Source organism: Eretmochelys imbricata, chromosome 1, assembly GCF_965152235.1.
Source record: "Eretmochelys imbricata isolate rEreImb1 chromosome 1, rEreImb1.hap1, whole genome shotgun sequence".
Taxonomy (NCBI): Eukaryota; Metazoa; Chordata; order Testudines; family Cheloniidae; genus Eretmochelys; species Eretmochelys imbricata.
This window is the reverse complement of record NC_135572.1, coordinates 346240317-346267550: the sequence shown is the minus strand read 5'-3', so window position 1 is coordinate 346267550 and position 27234 is coordinate 346240317. Positions and strand designations below refer to the sequence as shown.

The 27234-nt window shown below is 40.9% G+C and overlaps 1 protein-coding gene across 5 annotated transcripts in view; it reads right to left on the bottom strand.

The window, feature by feature from the left end:
- Window positions 1–27234, bottom strand: part of UPF2 (UPF2 regulator of nonsense mediated mRNA decay) — a 135646-nt gene that overhangs the window by 39397 nt on the left and 69015 nt on the right. For 3 of the 5 annotated variants that reach the window (XM_077836629.1, XM_077836635.1, XM_077836642.1), the window contains 8 exons: window positions 26310–26495; window positions 24020–24223; window positions 22787–23062; window positions 19362–19545; window positions 10276–10415; window positions 8038–8142; window positions 6300–6398; window positions 3963–4130 (listed from right to left, as the gene is read on the bottom strand). In XM_077836629.1, coding sequence (XP_077692755.1) covers window positions 3963–4130; window positions 6300–6398; window positions 8038–8142; window positions 10276–10415; window positions 19362–19545; window positions 22787–23062; window positions 24020–24223; window positions 26310–26495 — 1362 coding nt within the window. The other 2 variants (XM_077836651.1, XM_077836659.1) reach the window with 2 other exon arrangements.

The following is a 27234-nucleotide window of genomic DNA, read 5'->3' as shown; positions in this document are numbered from 1 at the left end:
CTCATTAAAAGAATTAAACTTGCTACATGTGACATGGTTGTAGTTAGCAAGAATCCCCTGGTAATTTCGGAATTTCAGAGTAGCAGAGGAGTAGCTCTTGTGACCAAAAATGTCCAAGCGCTTTTAGTCTTTGTTATGTGGGGCAGTTCTCAAACGATGTTGCCTGTTGGATTCATTCACCACATCTACAACCAAAGAGATGGGGCAGGGTGTGAAAACAAAAACTCTGAACGCCAAGCCAGAACACAACACTTGTCATCTGCTCTCTTAGAAGACAAGAGGAGCAGTGGCCAGGGTTTAGCAAATTGTCTTCGAAACTCCAATAAGGCCTCATTTGAAGGTAAAGGCACTCATCTGGATTCTGTGTATGAATAATATCCAACAGCCTATGCTGGGTCTCCTGGATTTCTTCTAATGGCATTTGCAGAGTATCACCCATTCTCTTCATCAAGTTCTGAAACTTTGAAATCATCTACAGTAGGTGGAAGGGGTAACAGCCTCATCTGGAGGGGATGATGCAGTATTAATCTGAGGGGTAACCTCCTCATCAGTTCTTTGTTCTTGTTCTTTCAACAATTTTTCTCATGACTGGGATTGATGTGCTGGGGGGATGGGGGGGACGGGCACATGACAGGAGAGCGTTGTCTGTGGGATTCCGAGAGTTCAGTGCATTGGAGAACTGCTGACAGTAAGCTGTTCAAGGATCTCAATATGGCCATTGGGGAGGGCCAGAGATATCAAGAAAGATGAGGAACAGTTTGAGACTGCCTGTGTTTTGAAGTGTTCCTCAAGGAGACAGATTCATGGGAATCAGACCTGGGTTGATAATCAAAGGAGCCTTGTATGGAAATCTGGGAGTCAGAAGAGCTGTCTTCTGCATAGTCCAGAAGGGGGATAGACAAGGGTGGAGTACTAGGAAGTGTGTCTGTCCACATGGGTACCAGGGAACCACTAGCAATTGTTGATTGATTGAACGATAGATATCAATAACCACTGGTTATTGATAATGTACTGGAGATAATTCTGGCTGTGATACTGGAAGTCTTGCTGAACTCAACAAGAGGGCACTCAGGATCATCAGAGATGAATAAACTTCTGGAAAAACAAAATTGCTTCAGCACTAAGTGAATCTGTGCAGAAACTAGATGAGTCTCAGACGTAGGAGGTGCAGAGTGCAGATGTGGTGCAGAGTGCACTGTCAGCTGAATGACTGATCTGAGTACCGAAGCAGCAGCAGAGGTCTCAGATAGTACCATCTTTCTCAATACAGAATTTTTAGAGTCTCAGATACCTCAATCATATTTCAGTTACACCAAGGTATGTTTTGGTACCAGGTGATGGGGACCGTGGGTTTTAGAGGTACTTGAGAATTTCAGAGTAGAGGGAACCCTGGTACTGAGACCACTTGGAACCTTCACCTGGAGGTTTTTGGTACAGCTGGTCTCTTAGGGCCAGGTTCTTTTTGAGGAGATTTAGATAGCCTTTTGGCTGGAGACTTCACACTGTCTGTGCTGCAGATCTCTCCCCCACAGATCTGGAAGGTAATCAAGGTGCAGAGGTTGGTGGGGAACTGTGGTCACTTCAAAACTGCTGTCGGAGGGTCTGAGGTAGAGGATTATTATTGTGATGTAGGATGGACAGAGGATTCAATCATAAGGAGACAAAAGTTTATCTCCCTGTCTTTCCTGAAACATCCTTTGAATCCTGAGCAAACCTTACACTTTGATTGCATTTGAGTACCCCCTAAACAGCGGATACAGTGCGAGTGGCCATCACTAACTCGGAAGGACTCCTGGCAAGTGAGGCAAAATTTGAATCCTGAGGATTTAGGTATGCCCAAAGGAAAAGCAAAAGAAAGCTCCTTCAGCAAAGGTGGGTTCTCACCTGAAGGGAGTGTGGGGAAGGGGAGAGGCTAAAAGCCTAAGTTTATAGGGAAAAAAACAACAAAACTAAACAAATATAAAACCTATACAAACCTAAACTAATATAGGTAAATTAACGACCAAGAGCAAGTGAGGTAAGTGGCTGCACAAGTGGGCACCACTAGATCCTCCGCCTTACGCCAAGGAAGTTGAGAAGAAATGGAGTGTGGTTTGTCAGCCGCAGCCCTATACATCCTTGGTATGGGTCATGAGGATACCTAGGATGTATACCTACCGCTGCAGAAAATCTCTGATCGAAGGTGCATAGGATGCATGCGTACCTCAAGTGGAGCAGCCATAGGGACATTATTCAAGGAAGTGCATATAAGTGTGTATTATTTTGTCTACATTTGTGTTTCTTGTACTATTAAATAAAGAGCAATGGTCTCTTAGAATCTTGTGCTATGTCTTTATGCTTATACTATCAATATGCCCCTGAAGAAGAAAATGGTAAAAGTGCCCACATGGCTGGACTTCTAGGAGAGGACATGCTTAAGCTCCCAGGAAGCTTAAAAGGTCAGCACTGGTCCCTAGTGATTAGGCAGTTGAACTGCAGTGCCTCAGCTCTCAGAAGAGGGTGCTAGACAGAGGATTTACACCCTGAAAGCATGCTCAGGAATGCCAAGCCGGGGCAGTGCCTGGACTTGCGTTTAGATTCTGGAGGCTTACAGCACCTGGGGCCTAATGAGATGGATCTCATCAGCAGTCTGGTGAGTGTGCAAGAGTGGGATAGATCTGTGACACTCCCTTGAGTATCAGAGTAACAGCCGTGTTAGTATGTATTCGCAAAAAGAAAAGGAGTACTTGTGGCACCTTAGAGACTAACCCATTTATTTGAGCATGAGCTTTCGTGAGCTACAGCTCACTTCATCAGATGCATACCGTGGAAACTGCAGCAGACTTTATATATACACAGAGAATATGAAACAATACCTCCTCCCACCCCACTGTCCTGCTGGTAATAGCTTATCTAAAGTAATCATCAGGTTAGGCCATTTCCAGCACAAATCCAGGTTTTCTCACCCTCCACCCCCCCACACAAATTCACTCTCCTGCTGGTGATAGCCCATCCAAAGTGACAACTCTTTACACAATGTGCATGATAATCAAGTTAGGCCATTTCCTGCACAAATCCAGGTTCTCTCACTCCCTCACCTTATGCAAGGTAGCCTATTTCCTCTTGTTTTTTCCTACCCGCCCCCCCCCCCCAGATGTTCTGGTTTAACTTGGACTTAAACTTGGAGAGTGGTCAGTTTGGATGAGCTATTACCAGCAGGAAAGTGAGTTTGTGTGTGTATGGGGGTGGGTTTTTGGAGGGGGGTGAGGGAGTGAGAGAACCTGGATTTGTGCAGGAAATGGCCTAACTTGATTATCATGCACATTGTGTGAAGAGTTGTCACTTTGGATGGGCTATCACCAGCAGGAGAGTGAATTTGTGTGGGGGGGTGGAGGGTGAGAAAACCTGGATTTGTGCTGGAAATGGCCTAACCTGATGATTACTTTAGATAAGCTATTACCAGCAGGACAGTGGGGTGGGAGGAGGTATTGCTTCATATTCTCTGTGTATATATAAAGTCTGCTGCAGTTTCCACGGTATGCATCTGATGAAGTGAGCTGTAGCTCACGAAAGCTCATGCTCAAATAAATTGGTTAGTCTCTAAGGTGCCACAAGTACTCCTTTTCCCTTGAGTATATTACTCCTGTTGCTGATGTTAATCATGCTGTCTTTCCAAGTTCCAGTGGCATCTTATAACGCCATGGATTCAAATTCCCAGCTGCCAGTTAAACTGCACCTGTACTTTGTATACATAACAAACATTGCTCAGCATCTCTCTTTGGTCTAATTAGAGAACTTAATATAAAAACAAATAAAGGTATAAAGTGGCCCTCTCCGACTCCTAGTAAGAATTTAGAATTCCAGGGAGTTCCCATCAACAGAACAGAGGACTGCATCCCACTATAAGAAATAAAGATGAAGAAACCAAACTCTTTGAGTTATGACAAAGGAAAATGTTTACTTACATCCATATAATCCCTTACCTGCTGTTTGTTGCCTTTTCGAGTTAACATGACAAATGGCATTGTGTCTCCCAACTCTGATTCTCCTTCCCCACTACCCAAAGGTGGACCCTTCTTTAGCTGACTCTTGAGATGCAGAGGAATAGCAACATCCAGCTGATGAACTTTCACAGATTCTCCACTCCGTTGCTAAAGAGAAAGGGGATGCAAAATGCTCTAGGCAATCAAATTCTGAAAATATGAAAGCTTTGTTGTTTTCACAATTCATTTTTCATAAAAAATGTAAATTACCTTCTAAAATAACAGAGCTATATACATGTGTACAGTCTCATTAAAATGTATTGTTTCCTTCCGAGTTGCTACACTTCTTACCCTCTTATATTCATTTCGTAGAATTGAGAACATTGCAGAATATTAATTTAGAAAACAACAACAAGGAAATATACTCAATTTTAAGGGATTTGTGAATGATTTTTTAAATTAAAGAAACAATTCAACTAAAATTGGATATAGTAAGATTAGTAATTCTGGATTCAGATTTTTTTGTAATATTCCCGTTACTCTATTCTTGATACAGTGCTTGCAACAGATTACCAAATTATTCTCCAGATGTCATTTGTTTTCTTTTTATTTTAGCCATTGATATGCTATGTAAATTCAAATGGCAGCAACATTTATAATGCTTAACATCCTATGTAGGGATAATCACGTGATGCATAAAGCCAAAAATGTGTCTGTGTCATTGGCTTTATCTTTATTGAGCAGTCAGTTGAAAGAATCAGTCAGCATCTCCAGATATTTATTGGGCAGAAGAAAACAATTTACAGCTGCTTTATTAAAAGCAATTCTCCTCCAGCCATACTACTTCCATTCCTTAATCACTGATTCTTGAAACAGTACTTGAGCTCATTTTATAGAGTTCCTACATAATCAGTAATTGCTCCTTCCAGTGTCCACGGAAATTTCCATCCTTCCACAGCAGTCACTAAGAAATTCAAATGAGGTTAAGGCATTATTTTCTACTCTGGCCCAGGCTCTGTTTTCTCAAAATGGCCACTGCCTTATCTGTAATTTTAAAAATGTTTGTATTGCATCCCTCTACTGACAGATTCAACATATTTAATTTATCAAATACATCAATTAGGTATGCCACAATAAATCGCCAATGCTCGTCTGGAAATAGTTTCTGCATCTTCACCTTCCAGAAATACAAATCTCATTTCTGAGCTTTAAAAAATAACCAGCTCAAAACTTTTCCCCTTGACATGAATTTTAGAAAAGAAAATTTTAGTAAGAAAAAGTATCTATTTGCACTCAGAACACATCCCCAGTCACAAACCATATTGAAAATATCTGGAATTGAGTGTTCTGACAATAGAAATAATATAATTTAGCAGTTTTACAGCATTTGACAAGGTTGCGTTATGTTCAGGAAACATTTTTTGTATTGAAATTTACTTTACTAAAGCGGGTGAACAGATTTGACTCTTGTTAAAAGCCCACTTATGATGCCTGTTTTAGAAGATGCACCATCAGCAAAGAATCAATCACGTCCCACTGGATGTTACAAGAGTGAAAACTTACTCCCTAGCAGCATGTCTGGATTAGTCTGTATAATAAAATACCTCCCTGAAATATCACTAGCATTCAAAGAAACAAGTATAAACTATAACTTCCGCCACTCCAGCAACATCAGTAGGCTCATCAAGAAGACATGAGAATTCCTTTGTGTATCTTCTCAGTCAATTAGGACGGCACCATCCAAAGGCCAATTCATCTATGTGGTGTCTGGCAGTACTACTGGAAGAGCAGAAGCAATTTAATATTGCCTTTTAATCTAAACTTCACAATTAATAATCAGGATATTATCAAACAGCAGACCCAAGACTGAATCTTGGATTATCTCTCCCTTCCTGAACTGGCAGGATGGGTGCATCTCAGAAGCACACCTGCTGGTCAGTAAAGCACAGGATTAATAGAGCTCCATTTAGCACTCAAAGCTGCAGGATATTTGTAACGACGGGAGAAGGAGTAAAGATTAAGGGGGAAAGGGAGGCTTTTGTGAAAGCACAGGATTGAGCCAAACCACCCCAGCATACAAGACTGATTTTCATGACTGTTCTTCCCAAAAGGCCCCTACCTAGGAAGCTGGGCAGAAGGACTTGTATAAAAAAAAAGGCCGCACAGCAGTTGTGCAGAATTAAGAAAACCTAGCACTGAAGGATGGCAGCCAAAAACAGAGTATGAAAAAACACCCACATCCCATGGTGCAAGCAGCTCCATGTTAACCACTTATTTCAGAATCAACTATGCAGTAAAGGTGCTTATTTAATCTAAGACGATAACAAGGACTAATACCTGAAGATTCTCCAGCATCATTTTATCCAATGCCTGAATGAAGTCCTCATCCTCTACACAAGGAACATGTTTAAGTCCTCCTCCTTTAATCATTACTTCCTGGTTTAGAAGACAAATATTCTGTTACATTAATTTCAGCAGTAGTGAAGTTCAGGATGGATCCGAATTACTAAGAAAATTACTCTGCTTGCATCTCTGACAAAATTTGTCATGGGTTTAGTTTAAAAAAAATTGCTGAAGGAAAAAAATGTTAGAATGGATTTGCCCAGTTTAGGAATTTTGGTGTTTACTGCTCTAATGCTTACTAACATTGATCACTGCCTAAAAACTGATTATCTGCAATATTTACAATACAATTGGCACATTGATTTGTACTTATTTTAGACATCATGACTACAATATATACAAAATAATATTCTCTCCCCATCTGCAACTGCAACTAATTGATTTGGCTGTATTTCTTAGATTGGGAAATTAGAAAGCTTATTCAGAGGGGACTGCCCATAAATATTTGTAAAGCACACACATATAGCAGGTACTACTGTAAATAATAATCATCATCTATTCATGGGACAGCTGATGTAAGGGTGCACTGATGCAATGAGACCCTAGTTAGTTATCTACAGAGAGGCTTTGTGGTTGTTTGGCATATAGTTCTTGAGAACACATTTTAGTCTATGATAATTTTTATTCTTTTTAAGCGGAACAAAATTGTAGACCTAACAATATGAAACAAGACACTCAGCTCAGTGGGGGGCCAATTGGTTCTGCCTCTGCACCACCATCCAGTAAAGCAGCAGCAGAATGTTGCAAAACCAACAACCTCAGTAGTCTCTGCTGAATCTCTTGCATAACATCCTCCTTCCCACTCTCCAACAGCTGAATGACCTCCTTGGGTGCCTTCTCTGGGCTAAAGGCTCTCTTTCATTAATGTCAGAACAGCTGACTAATACTAAGCAAGTGCCATCACCCAAGAGACACTGGCATCAAAGGCCGTCTATATAGGTCCTCATTCTCTATCACACCTGTTTCCGCCTCTGGCAATGCTTCTGCTTGTTTCCATGATCCAAGTGACTGTGTCATTTGGTGCGTCTTTTTGATCTGAATGGAGGTAATCAGAATGTAACACAGCAAATACCTCAATATGCTACTTTTTCAGATGTTACCACAGCACATCTGTTTTGGGGTGATCATTCCCCATCTTACTATTAGACCACACTTCAGGCACACAGCTGGATGACCAGGTTTGATGTGGTTGCTTTCGATAGTGATGTAACAACACACCCCCATCATTTCTTCACTGCTGCTTTTTGTTTGTTTGTCCTGCTTCCTTATTACAATTCTGTGACACAAAGGAGAATCTACTTTACCATGTCAATTTGCTATTAGTTACCTCAATAGCATGTCAAAACTTCCCTTTTTTCTAGCAGTCCACTCAGTGTTTTCACAATGGCTATGCAATCTCTTCCAATGTGAATGAATATTTTCATGATTACTTGTGACACTTTCACTTTCCTAAGAGTCTTGTAAGTAAAATTGTTTGTATGAATGTCTGTGAAAAGCAAACATTAAGGGGTTGCAAATGTCAAACTGAACTTGTTTTTGTCTGAAAGAACATCTGTGAATATTTTTAGTGTATGTCCCCTAATCTCTAATGAGCATTATCTGCTAAAAATATTCAGTCAAGAAAACTGAGCATGTAAAACCAGTCTCATTATTCAAAAGCAGTGGCACGTACTGTGTTCTCTTCATCAGTTTCATTTTCCTTATTGGAGTCTGTGAGGTAATCAGTATTCTCTTCCTCTTCTTCCTCACCCTCCTCATCGTCATTGTCTGAGCACTCCTGAAATAGCATATTTAAAGTTTAAATTTTAATGACATGCTACATTTTAACATAATTTAATGAGAGAAACATTAAGTGCATTCACTATTTACAGCCCCCCTCAGTGCCATGAAATGTTGTATAATCGATTGATTGATCTTTGATCACAACATGCAATGTAGTCTGCTTCGAATGATAATGCCATGCCATCTAGCGACAGTTACTGATCAGTTTTTGAATACTCATCTTACTGTCACACTAACCCTTGATCTGCCCTATGCCTGGGTCCTCCTGTTGTTTCCAAAACTTGTTCTTTATTGAACAAGTTACATTTTCCCCAGTGAGACTGATCTGAAAGCAGACTAATTTTTTATTAGACAAGCTGTTTTATGCAGTGTTGCTGAAGCTGTGTTGGTCCCAGGATATTAGACAGACAATTAGACAGACAGGGTTAGGTAATATCTTTTACTGGACCAAAAAGAGACGCACAAACTTGGAGAGAGAAACGAACTTTTGAGCTACATTAAGCCACAGAAGTTAGAATTTTCAAGGGATCACATATATTAGCATATTGCACACTTGCTTTTTTATTGGCTATATCAATTTGATTCAAAAGATTACTGAAGCAGTAATGAAGACTGACGTGATCCCAATGCTTTTTATTATCCATATTACACAGGAAAAATGATGAACAGCACAAAGTGCCTCTTGCTTCCTTTAGTTTTGGTCTTTTATATGATAGTTAATGCATCTGCTCCAATAACTGGTATAGGAGATGGTACAAAAATAGCTTTATATTTACAGATTAATAGCTATGCTGAGAGGTAGCATGAGAGGAGGGGAGGAAAGGATAGCTCAGTGGTTGGAGCATTGGCCTGCTAAACCCAGGGTTGTGAGTTCAATCCCTGAGGGGGCCATTTAGGGATCTGGGGCAAAAATTGGGGATTGGCCCTGCTTTGAGCAGGGGGTTGGACTAGATGACCTCCTGAGGTCCCTTCCAACCCTGATATTCTATGATTCTGTTGGGCAGAGCACAGGGTTGTGGACTGAGGACAGCACTGAGTTCTAACCCTTCCTCTGCCACTATTTCCTTGTGGACTGAGGACAGCACTGAGTTCTAACCTTTCCTCTGCCACTATTTCCTTGGGAAAGTCTCTTGAATGCTCGGTGTTCACTTTTTCACACATGTAAAATGGGGATATTATTGCCTACCTTCTGAGGGGTGTTGAGGGACATTATTAAGGGCCCTTTTTGCATAACCTGAGCAAATGGATTTTTGTACAGGGACTCTCCATAGAAGCTAGGAGGTAGAATCCTTCCCTCCATGAAGCACAAGCAGAACTGGTAACTCCACAGCACATAGGGTTTAGAATCCCACCTAAACATTCTCTCTACAACTAGGGCCCTGTGCACAGCAGAGCAATGCTGCATCAACTGACTTCGAGGCTTTGTGCAGGCCTACCACAAGGTTTAGGCCCGGGTTGGGCAAACTACGGCCCACGGGCTGAATCCGGCCCCTCTGGGCTTTGGATCTGGCCTGCAGGATTGCCACCCCCACGGTGCAGCAGGCCCCACTCCGCTCCAGGAAGCGGCCGGCATCACGTCCCTGCAGCCCTTGGGGAAGCGGGGGGGGGGAGGGGAGGGGCAGAGGGCTCTGTGCACTGCTCTTGCCTGTGGATACCTCCCTGGAAGCTCCCATTGGCTGGGAATGGGGAACTCCCTGCCCTGAGCCCCCTGCCTGCACTCCAACCGCCTACTGCATCCAAACCCCTCCTGCCCCCCAAACCCCTGCCCTGAGACCCCTCAGGCACTCCTCCCTGCACCACTGCTCTGAGCCCCTTCCCACACTGTGCACCCCCACCCCTTTCCCTGATCCCCCTCATACGCCGCACACCCCTCCTCTGCCCCAACCCCTTGCCCTGAGCCCCTTCCTGCTCACCGCACCCCCTCCCACACCCCACATTCCCTACTGCACTCCAACCCCCTGCCCCAGCCCTACATTCATGGCCCTGCATGCAATTTCCTCACCCAGATGTGGCCCTCGGGCCAAAAAGTTTGCCAACCCCAGTTTAGGCCTTTATGGTTTGCAAAATGCTAAGTATTTTTTCCTTCTATGTAAGAATAGTGCAAAACAAGGTAAATGAATGTGATCACCTCTTCCTCTGGCTCATTTACTTCACTTTCATTTCCAGACTGTTCTTCTGTCTCTGCTCCACCTTCCTCTTCCTCTTCCTCTTCTTCCAGATTCTCTCCTTCTGTCATAGAATCTTTTGAATCTTTGTCATTCACAATGCCTGAGAGTTGAAAAATAGGAAGGGATTAGGAATAGAATGTGTTAGACAGGAAGCAATCTTTTGCTGTGGCATCACATTAAAAATACTGCACTGATGTATGACAGTTTGAAAAACCCAACCCTAGTAAATGCTGACTAAAGTATTATGCAGGACTAGTGATTAAGTCTTGAATGATATATGTATTTATAATTGTATAAGGTATTTCTTTCTGAGCAAAATCATAAGAGAAAATGGTTTCAAAACAACTCAAGAAAGAATTTTTACTGGGAACATTTAGGAATTTCCACAGAACACCGATCAAGTAAAGAAGTGTTACATCTCAAAATATCTTTGAAATTTCTTCAACTCCCCTGTACTACATTTTGAAGGCTACATTAAAATGACACAAACATCTTAGATGCTGTACATAAAATGCCAGATGCTGGATGTTATTGGATCTCTGCAGTGTGATTTTCAGTATTCTGGGAGATTTATCAAGAACTGTACAGACTGTTTAAGAAACACTTCAGAGCATGTAGTGAAAATTCCTACAACCTGTATTAGAAACTCTCAATTCTCAATTTATGGCACTACATCAAACAAAACCACAGTAAAAATTTTTGTTGTTACTGTGATTTATTATAAAATGAAACTCAGTACATTTCATAACTCTGGACAAAACATTTAGCCTGTTTATAATAGATTCTTGTAAAACTGAAACTGTTTTTTGTTTCCCTAGTAAGGTCCTGAGATCCTGCATTTGAGTATGTATGGGCAAATCCTGCACCCTTCCCAAAGCAGTCACCTAATGTCCCTATCATACTGTAGAGAGGAATACTTCAAAGGGTCCCAGCTCATCTTACCATCTTCTCCATTAACAGACTCATTGTCTCCATCCCTGTTAAGTCTACTTTGTCTTCGGTTTTTGTTTTGTATTATTTTGACAAGACAACCAACTCACTAATGCGCCGATTTCTTCATAAAATTATCCTTCAATTTGGTCTGTTCTCTTAGTTATATTGTTTCCTTTAAATAATTACAAGTGTATTTTAATTTTGGTTTGAATAATTTTGGATTATCCCAGACCCTGCTATTATGTCACTAAATATTCTGTGATATAATTTCAATTCTCCTTTATGGAATCAGACCCCATTACACATTATCAGATCAGAAAATGCAGCAGGTATATTTCAGCTTACAATTTAGTCTTAGAAATAGTTAAACTATTAATAAAAAACATGAGAATTGAGTATGGCTCTGAAATATGGAAAAACAAGGTAATTTATTTTTGAAAAAAATCTTGCTAAAGCTAAGCCATCCACTACAAAAATGGACAAGCTTCTAGCACAAAGTACTCTTTCATACATACTTTAAATTTTTTCATTAATCCACAAAACCACTTTATACTCATGGGGATTGTGGTTTGAGCTAGCAGAGAATTATATTGATGCTAGCCTTGCCCAACACAGAAGATTTCAGCCAATGATTTTTCAAAGATACCCTTCAAAACTGATGTAGTCAGTACACAGTACCTTATTCATAGTTTAAACTATATGACCCATACAGTTAGGTTAGTTATTTTGGAGTGCAAAGAAAGAACTAATTTCCATTCTCCAAGAACTTTGAGTAGCTACTTTTGTTTCTTATTACAGCAACCAATGCTTCAATCTACTGCAGCAAGTTTGGGCTCATTTTCATAACTGTGGAAACCTGAGCTGGGGACAGATTTTTGTAGCAAAAGAGATTTTTGCTTCTATGGGCCATCATGAGTGCATTAAATTGGGGCTTCAACACAGACCAGCAATGATCAGCTCAGTACAGACTACCCCAAATGCAACTGTATTGGCTATGTCCATGAATCCACTGCAGAAATCTTATTCACATTGCTCCTTTAATCATTATCCATGAGTTGTGCTATAAGTCATGAAAAGCTACAAGGAAGCATTTTGAAAATATGATGGCCAGGCTTTGTTAGAAAGATCTGTGTAGCCTTCAATCTACAGATCACTAGAAAACAAGTGCGGTGCCTTTTCCTTGTTTCAGTTCTATAACTCAAAGTAGACAAATGTTAACCTACTCTAGTTTATTGTATAACATCAATTTGCTGGTCGGCTGTTAGACACTTCACTGATAAAAGATTTATTTTAAGTGTCCTAAAACAGGTCATGCAGTAACTTTTGCGATTTTACAGACACATCAGTTTAATAATATAAATCTATACCAGTAGCATGACAACAAAATACTAGGGCTTCACAGCACTTCTCTACTCAAATGCTTATATTAAACAATGCAATATTTCATACAAGAGGATCCAGTACTCCCTTGAATTAAAAAACAAAACACATTCTTAGGTGAGCTGCTCAGATACAGCCTTAATGGCGGCCATGAGAGGTACTTAGATCAAACTTGGCAATGCTGATGTATACAATTCTTATCTACTAAGATTTTCTAAATGAATAGTGATTTTGGGAACCCCAAGTTTTTTTCAGTACCCAACTGGAGACTTTAAAAGGACCTGAGTTTCAGAAAGCGCTGAGCACCCGCAATCAGCCAGGGTCTTTTAAGGGGTCTTCGACAGGGCACCCAATATCATAAGTCACTTTAGAAAATCTGGACCTAAGTCCTGAATAAGACATTTAAATTTGCCAAATCTTAGTAATGCTATTAATGCTAGGGTATTGTTTTGTACTTCGTGGAGTTTGACTCAAGTTCTGCTCATGCATACACACTCCCTTCCTGCCAATTCCAGAGGCTCCAAGCTATCAATCTTTCTTTCTAATGATGAACTGGACACAACTCCCCTCAGAACTAATGGACTGATGCTGAATCACAAAGGTATTCTTAAGGAGGACATGAGAGTATGGTCTTTCAGCTGCACTTCAAACCCATACTGGCTGAAGGAGCAAGTATGAAAACCTGGGTTTCCATGGACAGATTACTCAAGAACGGTAACACTTTTAAACAGCACCTGAAGTTTAATGAAAAGAAATATATTTAAAGCTGTTCCAGTTTCAAACCTCAACATCCATTTACATTGGATGAGTTAATCAAGGAGAGCAAGAGTTGAGACTGAGGAGTGAGCACTGGAAAAGCTATCTTTAGAGAGAAGGGAACTGTGTAGGGCAGAGGTCAGCAACCTTTCAGAAGCGGTGTGCCAAGTCTTCATTTATTCACTTTAATTTAAGGTTTTGCGTGCCAGTAATACATTTTAACATTTTTTAGAAGGTCTCTCTCTATAAGTCTATATATTATATAACTAAACTATTGTTGTATGTCGTATTGTCGTAAAATTAAATTAAAATGCTGATCTTATGCCGCCGGTCCGCTCAGCCCGCTGCCAGCCTGGGGTTCCGTTCACCTAGGCCGGCAGCAGGCTGAGCAGGGCCTTTGGCCGGGACCCTGGCTGGCAAGGGGCCAGCAGCCAGAACCCCAGACCGGCAGCGGGCTGAGCGAGGCCGGCGGCCAGGACCCCAGACCAGCAGTGGGCTGAGCAGCTCAGCCTGCTGCCACTCAGCCCGCTGCCGGTCTGGGGTTCCGTCTGCCGGCTCCTGCCAGCCAGGGTCCTGGCTACTGCCCTGCTCAGCCCGCTGCCGGTCTGGGATCCCAGCCCTGCCCACACAGAGTGGGTACCTACCTTCTCTCTGGTTCTAGCCCATTCTCTTCCTCTCTCTGCACGGAGCTGAGGGTGGGAATGCACTGAGAACAGGGCTGGGGGTGAAGGAGCAGGAGCTAGAATGAGGGAGAGGGCTCAGGGTTGGGGTTTGGGCGTGGAGTGCTCACCTGGGCAGCTCCCATTTTGTGCGAGGGGTGCACGTAGGAATGTGGGGGGGGGAAGAGTGCAGGAGCTCCCGTTTGGTGCTCAGGGTGGGGGTGAGAATGTGGGGGGTGCAAGAATCAGGACATGCGGTGTGGGGGGGACTGGATATGTGTGGAGGGTGCTAGAGGAAAGGCTGGGGATGTGGAGGGGGCGCAAGGGTCAGCGCAGAGGGCTGGGGGGTGCGTGTGAGGAGTGCCGTGGTCAGGGCAGAGGGCTGGGGGTATGTGAGGAGGGTGCAGGAGTCAGGGAATGGGGTGTGGGGGGTGCAGAAGTCAGGGCAGGGGGTGTGTTAGGAGGGTGCAGGAGTCAGGGCAGGGGGTTGGGGGGGCTGGGTATGTGTGGGGGGTGCTGGAGTAAAGGCTGGGGTCATGGGGGGGTGCAGGGGTCAGGGCAGGAGGCTGGGGTGTGTGGGGTCAGGGCAGAGGGTGTGTGAGGGGGGTGCAGGAGTAAGGGCATGGCATGGGGGGTTGGGGGGTGTGAGGAGGGTGCAGGAGTTAGGGCAGGGGGCTGGGAGTGTGTGAGGGGGGTCAGGGCAGGGGGCTGGAGATGTGGGTGTGGGTGCTCCCAGCCCCCTGCCCAGAGCGGCTCACGGCAGGGGGCTGGAGGGGATATGCCCTGATTCCACCCCTCTTCCCCAAGGCCCCGTCCCCACCTCTTCTCCGCCTCCTCCCCGGGCAGCTGCAGCTCGGATTCTCCCCCTCCCTTGCAAAGGCCATCAGCTGATGGGCGGCAGGGAGGGAGAGGAGGAGGGGCAGGACCCCAGCACGCTGCAGGGACGGGGGAGCTTGCCTGCCCTGCAGCAGCAGCCGGCAGGAGCAAGCTTCTTCACCCTGCCCCCACGGTGCGGGGGGAGGGGGGCGGAGAAGAGCGGGCTGGGGCAGGCAGGATTTTTAATGGCACACTGCTGCCTGCTGGGGTCCGGCCTGGATTCGGCAGCAGGCTGAGCTGGGGCCGGCAGCTGGAACTTGGCTGGCAGCAGCGTGCCATTAAAAATCGGCACGCAAGCCATAGGTTGCCGACCCTTGGCGTAGGGAATACTGAGCCTAAAGAAGGTATGGGCAGAGGTAAAGGGAATGTGATTAGAATGGGAGAAAGGGTGATGAGAGCAAAGAGTACTACTAGTTTTTGCTTCCATATCAGCCTATTTAGAGAGCAGCCAACCCATCCGACCAGTGAAATCCTTTTAACTAGCATCTCCACCACATAAAAAAAACCTGTTAATAACGGTGTGAGAGCAGGTAGCGGCAATCTTCCCTCTATCATACTGATCCAGTGCCAAGCAGAGATGTTAGAGGAGCACTCTACTTGCTCGACTTGCTATCATACGAACAAGAAATATAATAGACATCCTAGCCACTTGTGATCACTTCAAATCACAAGCCGTTTTTGCTAGAGTAGGACTATTAACCTTTTAGTCTTGATTAAATTTCCATTTTGGCAGTTACAATACACTCTGCTTGCCTAAATTTCTTTCCTACACAGTAATTTCAACTGGACACTATATTCTTCCTCACTACATGTCAAGCTGCTGCACCAAATTGTTAAAAGTTCATTTCCAACCATGTATTGGCTCCTCTTGTATGTGCATGTAAATAATTTGTAAAGTTCTTTCGGATGTCTTATTCTTATATTCATGCCACATATCTAGAGATAGATAGGCATGTGTGTGAAAGTACAAAATATTAACACAGGCTAGAACAGTGTCAAGTAAATAGTATAAAAAAAATCTGTCATATATCCATTTTAATTATCTGGAATCTTTACCGAACCTCAGAAATAAATCCACAGAAATACAAATCTGACAAAATTATTAAAATCGTGTAGGAACAGATTATGATTTGGAGTCTGGTCAGATCCCTCATTAAAACTATTCAAACAAAATATTTTCCAGTGAAAATATTTGCACCTATCATAATAGCTTTCAAAGTATGAACAGAGAAAGAGAGTAGGGTCCAGAAGATTCTTATCTATGTATAGTCATAACAGCAAAGGATTAGCAACTATCCTACCATGTGTGTGTTCAACTGGGAACAAAAGATATTGGAAATCCAACACAGTTGCTCATCCAATCACAGCTTTAAAAATAACAACAGTGATCTGCCTGTCTGGTGTCAGAATGAACACAACGGAATGCCATTCCCCAAAACTGGCTCACTCACGCTCCAGGAATAAGGAGATCCCACTACTGTACTGGATGCAACCGATTTACAGAAAATGGTTCAGAGGCTGGAAATTACTTTGACATACAGAAGAAACTGCTGGGCATCTTTGAAAGGAATGTATTAAAATGCATCTAATTAGTCATAATTTGCCTTTTTGGGTGAGTTAGAGATCATGAAAGCAGTAGTTTAGATCATGCCATGAGGAAGGGAAAAAATTTCACCTGAAATGGTTTCCATTCCAAATTGTTTTTTTCCTTTCTGATCATCATAACATATATAAGGAAATCAAAGTCTGATATTAATACTAAATTATATTTGAAGAATTTTAATTAAATGAATAGCACAGTGAACAAAATGCAAATTCCTCTTAAAAATAAAATTCAATGCATAATTTCTCCACATATTGACCCTTAAATTAAGGGATTACTTTGAGAACTGAACTGATTTAACTAGAAGTAGTGTGAATCAAGTTCTTGCCTATAACACTTGCAAGTAAAAAAATCCACAAAAAAGCCTCTAGCAAAACAGGGCTTCCAATTAGAAATTAAAAATTATAAAATAAATCCATTCAACGACTGAATACATTAACAGCCAATGGCACTGCATAAAGATGTTTTTTTTTTTAAATGCATCACTACCCTAGTGTTTCTAGATATAAACCTTAGGGAGTGTTTGGTCAATTGAGCTGTGGGGTCCCCACGGCTGGGTGTTTGCTCCTGATGCTAACTAATTTCAACACAGATAACTTTGGAGTGTTTCATAAATGTATACCACTGTAGTTGGAAGAAGAACAGGTTTACCTTTTAGTAACTCACAAATGCAGCACTAGTTTCCATATGCTTTTTAAATAAATCAGTCTATGAATCCAGTTTAATAGAAGCATAAAGAGAACAGAAGTAGTGTTTATATTTAGCATAAGTAAGGGAGGCACATTCTCATAGAGTAATTTCCTCCACTGAAAACTGTGAGCCTATTTATGAGCATTCCAAGGAAAATGTAAAAGACTCAAGATGTTTGACAGTCAGCTTTCTAGAAATAGAGCTGTGGTCAGTAAACAGAATAGCAAACAGGTTCCCTTGTTTTATTGTAGTTCCAAACTATTCCAATTTGACAAGAATTGCTATTGCCATGCCTAACATAAGAGTAAGTCAACATGTATCTTGGAAAATACAGGATTATACTGAACCTTTTCAACCCAGGGAATAAAGAATATTGTAACTCCACATAACAACTGTCATTTCTTCCTCTGATGCAGACCACCAGTAGCAATTCCTTGGTGACTTTTATCCTGCAGAACTTTTATGCATCCTGAAGGGAAGGATTTCTTCCAGAAAGCCATCTGTCAACCACTTCCTAAAGTCTCCTTGACTCATTGAAGTCTCTTAAAGAGTGACTTAGTTTGTCTCCAGATCTGCTTGCTACTTGCTAGATATTCCAAAAGTTCAAGCAAAAGTATTTTTTCTACTTTATTTCTGTAATACATCATTGTTAAAGACACTGTTAATCTCTCTACATAGCAAACATTGGAACACTCATGACACTTTGCAGGCCTAACCTTAAAGAAAAAGATACTAAGTGGTCAAGTTTACCCTTCCTAGGGTGCTGAAAAAGATGCCCAAAGCACCATTTTCCTCATCTATTTAAGTATTCACTGGAGACATGCTAACACCACACTTCTGTGGATGAAAAGAACTGTATATTTCAAAGCTCTTCCAATAGGTGGTTTAGTAAATAATTTTATCTCCATTTTATGGAATGGTGTAAATGAGAGTCAGAGAGATTTCATGAATTGCCGAAGGTGGCGTAGCAAAGTCAGGGATGTTACACAGATCTCGACACCCATCCCTATGCTTAGTCCACTGGAGCCCAGCTGCCCCTCTATATGCATTCATGAGTGTGCCTGTGGAAATACAAACAACAAATATACTAACACACTGCATTTCTGCAGTGTCTTTCCTTGAAAACTATCAAGATGGTTTTCAATCAATTTAAACTTGGTTCAATCAACTGCTAAGAGGCAGGTAATGCAGAAGGAAAACTGAATGAAAGGGGTCAAGGGAGTTGTCTAAGGTCACATGTCAAGACTGAGGAACAGAACTCAAATGACCCCTAGTTTCACATAATATCCACTAGCCCACATGAGTAGGCACAACTGTTCATTTCAATAACTGGATATTACAATACACATTTCATGCTTATTTGAATGCCTTGTTCTTAGGTTTGCCAACTTGGTAATATTTAAAAACCGGACACTCCAACAGAAGTGCCGGAATCAACCCTGTCCTGCCTCTTCCCCCGAGGCCCCACCCCTTCCCCATAGGCCCCATCCTTGTCCACTCCTCTTAACCCCTCCCCTGCATCACTCACTGCTCTTCCCCTCCTACCCTCACCTCCCGGGTCAGGACGGATTTTCCTGCAGAGCTGGGACCCAATGAAGGTAGGAGTTGGCCCCTGCTGAGTAGGGGGCTGGAGCGGGTGATGACCTGGCACCTCCCTCACTAGTAGTAACCGCACATTGTGAGGTCCCCTTTTCAACCGGACTTTCCAGTCGAAAACCGGGCACCTGGCCACCCTACTTGTTCTAAAAGCCCAGTGTTTGACTGTAAGGGTCCCATATACCTTAAAGGAGTCCAGGTAATTGACCCAATGGATACGCTTCTGTGTGATGAGCTACTCAGCCACCAGGACTGCTGGATGCACTAAATACCGTATCAAATCAGCCAAAAGCTCTTGCGTACTGACAAAATTAGAGATGGTGGATTTCCTTTTCCTTTTACACCAGTCATCAGAAATAAAAACCACAATCACCTTCGTGTTTAGTGTTTCTTTAGGTACATCAAATTAATATATTACCCAGATTCAGAACAGGTCAGGAAATGCATAAAAAGGTTAAAAACGCCTAAGGGTTAGTGAGAATAATAAATAATAACAACAACAACAACAGTGTAAAAGACGAACAACTGGCTTTGCTGATGTATTATTTCTTACCTAGTTTTATTAAGAATTCTCGTTCCAAGTCTTGTACCTGCCTGACGGATTCTTCCAGAGAATTGCAGAGTTTTATCTTTGGTCTCAGCAGTTCTAGGGTATCACTGATCATATAGTCAATGTCAATAGGAAACGGATGGTCTTTTGTCCAAACTTCCAAATTCTTCTTCCACCAAACATACCTCTGAAATACAAAACATCCTCACATTATATACATACTGTACTTCATGTTGACTGAAGCTATTTTACCAAGAAAAAAGACATTACCAAAACATTTTATTTAATGTAGGAGCATACAAGTCACTAAAAACATACTAAAGTCATATATCTTGCTAAAACAGTTTGAAACAATTCGAACAAAATCTCTAAAATAAAAAAATCCATATGGAATCTTAAAGTGACAATCCAGATTTTAAATTACATAACCAAATGAATCATCTTTGGCAACTGACAATATTATCAAAAAAATGGATATAGAATGTAAATACCCTTTTTGTGGCAGATTCTTTCAATGAGAGATGGGCACCTACGTGTCCTTTGTGCATTTCAATTCTTGTACAAATGCAGCCATACAAATCATATTTATTTTTAAAAGGGAAAACATTTATCACCAAAATGTGAACATTAAAACTTCAGGTATCAGTGGGTGATGCTTCTATCAAAAGTATCATCATATTATGGGTTTCAGAGTAACAGCTGTGTTAGTCTGTATACAGCTTACAAAAGCTTATGCTCAAATAAATTGGTTAGTCTCCAAGGTGCCACAAGTACTCCTTTTCTTTTTGCATCATATTATGGAGATATGTAGCAAACCAGCACTACATTCATCTGTAAGATGCAAAGGAAATTCTACACTTATTTCTACAAGTGTATTTAAGGGCAGAATGAGAGAACAATGAGGTTGCGCAGGTGTATCTGAAGGCAGAGTATGATCAGCAAAACCTTTATTAATGGTGGTGATGTTCAAGCCAGAAAGAACTCAGTCTGACTTTCAGATTTTCAGGACTAACAGCAATCAGGAAAAAACATCTTTTAATTTTTAGACTGATCAAATTTGATATGTATTGACAGGGAACCCCATAATATGTTAAATAATCACTTCTTTAGTTTAACCACAAAGGAACTGAGTTAATATATATGCCATTTAGGGCTGTCGATTAATCGCACTTAACTCACGTGACTAACTCAAAAAAATTAATCGCAATTAAAAATATTAATCGCGATTAATCGCATTTTTAATTGCACTGTTAAACAATAGAATATCAATTGAAATTTATTAAATATTTTGGATGTTTTTCTACATTTTCATATATATTGTATTCTGTGTATAATTGAAATCAAAGTGTATATTATTTTAATTACAAATATTTGCACTATAAAAATGACAAACACAAGAAATAGTATTTTTCAATTCACCTCATACATAACTGCACTCAAAAACAGAACAATGTAAAACTTCAGAGCCTACAAGTCCACTCAGTCCTACTTCTTGTTCAGCCAATCGCTAAGACAAACAAGTTTGTTTACATTTAGAGGAAATAATGCTGCCCTCTTCTTATTTACAATATCGACCGAAAGTGAGAACAGGCATTTGCATGGCACATTGGTAGCCGGCATATGCTAAACATTTACACGCCAGATATGCTAAACATTCGTATGCTCCTTCATGCTTCGGCCACCATTCCAGAGGACATGCTTCCATGCTGATGATGCTCGTTAAAGGAATAATGTGTTAATTAAATTTGACTCAACTCCTTGGGGGAGAATTGTAAGTCCCCCGTGCTGTTTTACCTGCATTCTGCAATATATTTCATGTTATAGCAGTCTCAGATGATGACCCAGCAAATGTTAGGTTTCAGAGTAACAGCCGTGTTAGTCTGTATTCGCAAAAAGGAAAGGAGTACTTGTGGCACCTTAGAGATTAACCAATTTATTTGAGCATAAGCTTTCGTGAGCTATCCGATGAAGTGAGCTGTAGCTCACAAAAGCTTATGCTCAAATAAATTGGTTAGTCTCTAAGGTGCCACAAGTACTCCTTCCTTCCAGCAAATGTTGTTCATTTTAAGAATATTCACTACAGATGTGACAAAATGCAAAGAAGGTACCAATGTGAGATTTCTAAAGATAGCTATAGCACTTGACCCAAGGTTTAAGAATCTGAAGCGCCTTCCAAAATCTGAGAAGGAAGTGGTGTGGAGGATGCTTTCAGACATCTTAAAAGAGCAACACTCTGATGCAGAAACTACAGAAACCTAACCATCAAAAAAGAAAATCAACTGTCTGATGGTGGCATCTGACTCAGATAATGAAAATGAACATGCGTCGGCCAACACTGCGTTGGATTGTTATCAAGCAGAACCCATCATCAGCATGGACGCATGTCCCTTTGAATGGTGGTTGAAGCATGAAAGGACATATGACTCTTTAGCGCATCTCGGATGTAAATATCTTGAGACGCCAGCTACAACAGTGCTATGAGAACACCTGTTCTCACTTTCAGATGATATTGTAAACAAGAAGCAGGCAGCATTATCTCCTGCAAGTGTAAACAAACTTGTTTGTCTGAGCAATTGGCTGAACAAGAAGTAGGACCGAGTGGACTTGCAGGCTCTAAAATTTTACATGGTTTTATTTTTGAATGCAGGTTTTTTTGTACATAATTCTACATTTGTAAGTTCAACTCTCATGATAAAGAGGTTGCACTACAGTACTTGTATTAGGTGAATTGAAAAATACTATTTCTTTTATATTTTTACAGTTCAAATACTTTATTTTTTATTACAAGTGAGCACTGTACACTTTGTATTCTGTATTTTAATTGAAATCAATATATTTGAAAATGTAGAAAACATCCAAAAATATTTAAATAAATTGCACTCTATTATTGTTTAACTGCGATTAATTTTTTTAATCACTTGACAGCTCTAATGCCACTACTCCTCCACTGGAGTTATCTTTTAACTTCCCTGTTTTCCTTTTGTCCTTCGAAATTAAACTGAAAGATTAACACAAGCACTCTGAAGTCCACGAATGTTTCAGAATATTCTATGGAGTTACCATGGCAACATCCAGTTACATTTGACATTTTAATGCCATTTCAAGAATCTCTCTCATTAAAACTATGAACATCAGAAGGGATTTAAAAAATCATTACAGAGCTTGTAGGGTTCACACTCAGGCCTCAATTCAGCAAAGTATTTAAGTATGTGCTCAATTTAAGCATGTGAATAGTCCCAGGGAAGTCTACAGGACTGCTCATGTGCTTAAATTTAAACACATTTAAATGCTTTTCTGAAGCAGAGCCCAAACAATAAAAACCTAAATGTACAGATTCTAGATACTATATAGATAAATCTTTAGGACCATGCAAAGATACACCCACCACACAAAGACAATTTTAAACACAAAGTTAAATTTATTAATACCTGAAAGTACACAAGAAAGCAATCAAGCTTCCGTTTGCTGGAACCTCTGTCAAAATATTGCCCACAGGTATCAAGGATGGTGCAGACCAGTCTAATTCGGAAAAGATGTTCTGGAGGGTCCAGTGGACTAGCAGTACCATCAGGGTTCACACCAAATGATGTAAATGAATATAGAGTTCGAAATATTACAGCTGACTCTACCATTCGGTAATTGTAAAGTTCTCCCAAGAACTTGGCACTGCTGATCCGTCGCTGATTAAACTTTGGCTGGTTAACCTGAAACAAAACCCAATATTTACTAGTTTAATGCAGGACACACTTTTACTTTTATACATGTGGACACAATAGGAATTACTATAAGGAGCCTTACAGTCTCCACTACAGAAATGTAAACTAAAAAAGTATGTTTTTACTTTAAATAATGTCGTCACTCCTTGATGTAATTTGTTACAATAAATCCCAAAGATAACTCTGTTCTATCTGACAGGTTTCAGAGTAACAGCCGTGTTAGTCTGTATTTGCAAAAAGAAAAGGAGTACTTGTGGCACCTTAGAGACTAACCAATTTATTTGAGCATGAGCTTTCGTGAGCTACAGCATTCATGCATCCGATGAAGTGAGCTGTAGCTCACGAAAGCTCATGCTCAAATAAATTGGTTAGTCTCTAAGGTGCCACAAGTACTCCTTTTCTGTTCTATCTACATAACATATTACATAAATTTTAGTATACACAGTAGTGCAAATAGTCATAGAACCTGGCCAATCAATAGATATCATAAAGGTTTGAATGAAGTCCAGTCCTGTATTATTTAAAAGAAAGTTTCTGGAATTTACTTTTTTTTTTTTTTTTTTTTTTTGGGGGGGGGGGGGTTATCTAGAAAAAGCTTTTGATAACTATGAGGTCTATCAAATTATGGACTTCCAAAGAAAATGATATGAAAATCCATGGCTTCAGATATTTAAACACTAGACTAGAAAAGCATTATACATAGTGCACAGGGAACAATCTTACCATGGCAAGGGGACAAAGTAGGTACCACAATAATCCTCTCTCATTTTTATTCTGACTTTATGATTGACCTTAAAGAAAGCAGCAGGCACGTAGGTACAAAAGTAATCAATCAATGAAAAACATTTTCCATTACCTCTATTTCTATTTTTAAATTGTATTTAGAAAGGTTTTATTTTAATTTTTCTGATGAACAAGTGAATGAACTTATAATATATTTTTTACCTCCATGCCTAGGCGAATATCCTCTAGCACTCCATCCACGACATGAATTCCAACGTCCTCTTGGTAAAGCACCAACCCTGCTAAGAGGTTAGCTACACAGTGAATACTATTGTATTTCACATTCCAAATGTTGATCATACAACATATAACATAATCTTTCACTTCAGAGTCCTGCCAGGGCAATTTGCGCATCTGTCTCAGGACCTAAACAAGATTTGTAAAACACAATTAACAATTCAGTAGGCAATGTTGGGTGGATGCATGTGTAAATGAAACCTGTTATATCTTGTAGTCATTACAAATGCCACCCACAAATAGTATCTGTGGCCTCTTTCTAAAGAAACACCCCCACCTATTCAGAAGTGGATTCATGTGTTATGCAAATGAAGTAAATCTAATGGATATATATCCCAAGCCATGGGTACCTAATCTAAATCCTACTCCATGAGAAGACAGGTGGTCCTCTCCAGCTTGTCATTTATCGAGGCGCTCTCAACAGTTCAGGAAGCCAGTAAGAAATCACATGACTGGGAGTAGAAAGATCTAGAACAACTATCACACTACAAACCACAAGACCATCTTCTTCTGAAAGGCTCAGATAGCAGGAAGCACCACTTCATAGTGAAGCTGCCACTTTATCCCCTTTTCCGTAAAATCCACGGAAATTAGCTGATACTTGTAATGGGACTCAGAAGAGCAGAACTATAATATTGGAACGGCATTGAAAAAATACTAAGATTAAAACAAAATTCTACACTTCTCTTGAACAAAGTAAACCGAGTCACAACTTAAGTAAAGGTGATCTGAAAGCAAACATGAACCTTAACATCTAAGCTACACACAGAAATTTTTTTAATGGAGAAAGTTAAGACTACAGAATAAAAACAAGGAGTCTAATATACCCTGAACTTTTAGGGCTAGATTCTCAACTGGCATAAACTGGTGGAGTTCCATTGCTGCTAACGAAGCTCCACCAATTTACACCAGCTACGGATCTGATCCTTAATTTATATACGTGTTATTTATTTTGCCTAGTACTATTAAAAACATAAAGCGAGACAGAAACTCAGACCACTTATTAAAAGGTATGGAATACATTTGGTCTGACCTAATACAAACATTGTGCAGGATGGAAACACCTCTCCCAGATGCTTTGGTACCATATTCACCCAGCACTGGATGTCTAACACAATGGTTCTCAACCAGGGGTAAATGTACCCCTGGGGGTACACAGAGGTCTTTCAGGGAGTACATCAACTCGTTTAGATATCTGCCTAGTTTTACAACAGGCTACACAAAAAGCACTAAGAAAAATCTATACAAATTAAAATTTCATAAAGACAATGTCTTATTTATACAGCTCTATATACTATACACTGTTGGAGAAAAACACAGTTCTCACTTTGAGGTTGGGTGCAGCTATCTACTTCCACAACACTGAAATGGAAGTATAATATGTACATTCCAGCTGATTTTATAATGATATGGTAAAAATGAGAAAGTAAGCAATTGTTCAGTAATAGTGTGCTGTGACACTTGCATTTTTATGTCCGATTTTGTAAGCAAGTTGTTTTTAAGCGAGGTGAAATTTGGGGTACACAAGATAAATCAGATGTCTGAAAGGTGTACAGTAATCTGAAAAGGTTGAGAACCAATGGTCTAACAGACATCCAAGGTTATATCCCAGAGATACTGTAGACTCTCCCTGCACATGTCTTAGAATAAGACTGGTGTACCTTTAAAGTTTGAGAGCCTCACCCCCCAGTGTGACTTGATGAGAAATCACAAAGTGTTCTTTTCTGGGACTTGCATATTCTCAGACCTACTCCTCTTCTCTTCCTGGAAGACTAAAATCAAGGCTGGAGCTCTACCTGGACATCCCCATTGACTCACCTTAAAATATCTTGCCTTGTTAGCATGCACATGCCTCTGATTTTAATAGCTCAGACAGTGTGCCCATCTTTAATATAATCCTGATCAAGGCATAGCAGAAGCAGTTTCTCCTCTCCTGGGAGTAGTAAACATTAATCTCAACCCTGCCCTCAGACACTTCCTGTGTTCCAACTTTCTTGGATTCTTCCCATCTTTTCAACCTCAATCATTTACATGGGTCAAGCAGAAGCCTTCTTTCCCAGCATTAGTTAACTACATCCTTTCACTCTCAGGTTCTAAATGAGTACCTATAATTATTGTTCTTGTAATAAATAATTTAAGAAAATATAAAAAAGGAAGAGTTGCATCATGTCACAAGTACTGCCATCTACAACATCAAGATTTCACATGGATTCACCTTCTCAGTGGTGACCTTGGAGAGATCCTTGTAAAGAAGCTTACGAATATACTCCTGCAGAGGTGGGCGTTTCTTTCTCACAGTTTTTTCAGCAGGAGGGGGATTACAGTAGTAGTATGCATTCTCCACCATTGTGACATACCGTGCGTCGAGATGCATTGCTTGTTTCTTTCTCATCATTTGTTCCTAGAAACAAATAAAACGTATCAGGTGAAAAATGTTTCTCATTAAGCTACTAAAGTTCCCTCAAACCAAAAGTCTTCATAGTGTAACTGATGGGTGGCTGGAGGCAGAGTGCAGAGAAACAAATTACAAGTATGTTGCTTGTGATGGTGGGGGGCAGAGCTCAACAGCCTAGGGCTAATTTCCAGTTTATGTCTTATGTTCCTAAAGCTCATGCTTCAGGGTTTTGGCTGACAACTGGGAGAGGCCAGGAAGAGATTATTTTCTCCGCAATGTTTTCTGGGAGGTTTTTAAAATCTCCTTCCTCAGAAGCATCAGGGATGGCTAAAACTGGAGATGGGACATGGGGCTGGGCGGGCTAGGGCTCTGGGATGGCACTGAGCTTTCTCGCACTCTCAGGTGCTTGGCTGGCTGGCTCTTGCTCACACTCTCAGGGTCTAACTGATCACCATAATACGTCGGGTCAAAAAGGAATTTGCTCCTAGGTCAGACTGGCAAGTACCTTGGGGTTTTTCCGCCTTCCTCTGTAGCGTGTAGGCATGGGTCATATGCCAGGACTATCTGAGTATTTCTAATTCAATCAATTCCTTGCCACTGGAGGGCCCTCAAGCACTGGTGCACCTCAGTCCCTCCTAGTCTCTGCCTGTGGCACATAAGTCTAGTTTCCTGTGGGCTTCATTTACTTTGGACTCATTTCCGTTGTTGGGTTCAGTGTGCAGGTGCTGGGTGATGTCGATGGCCT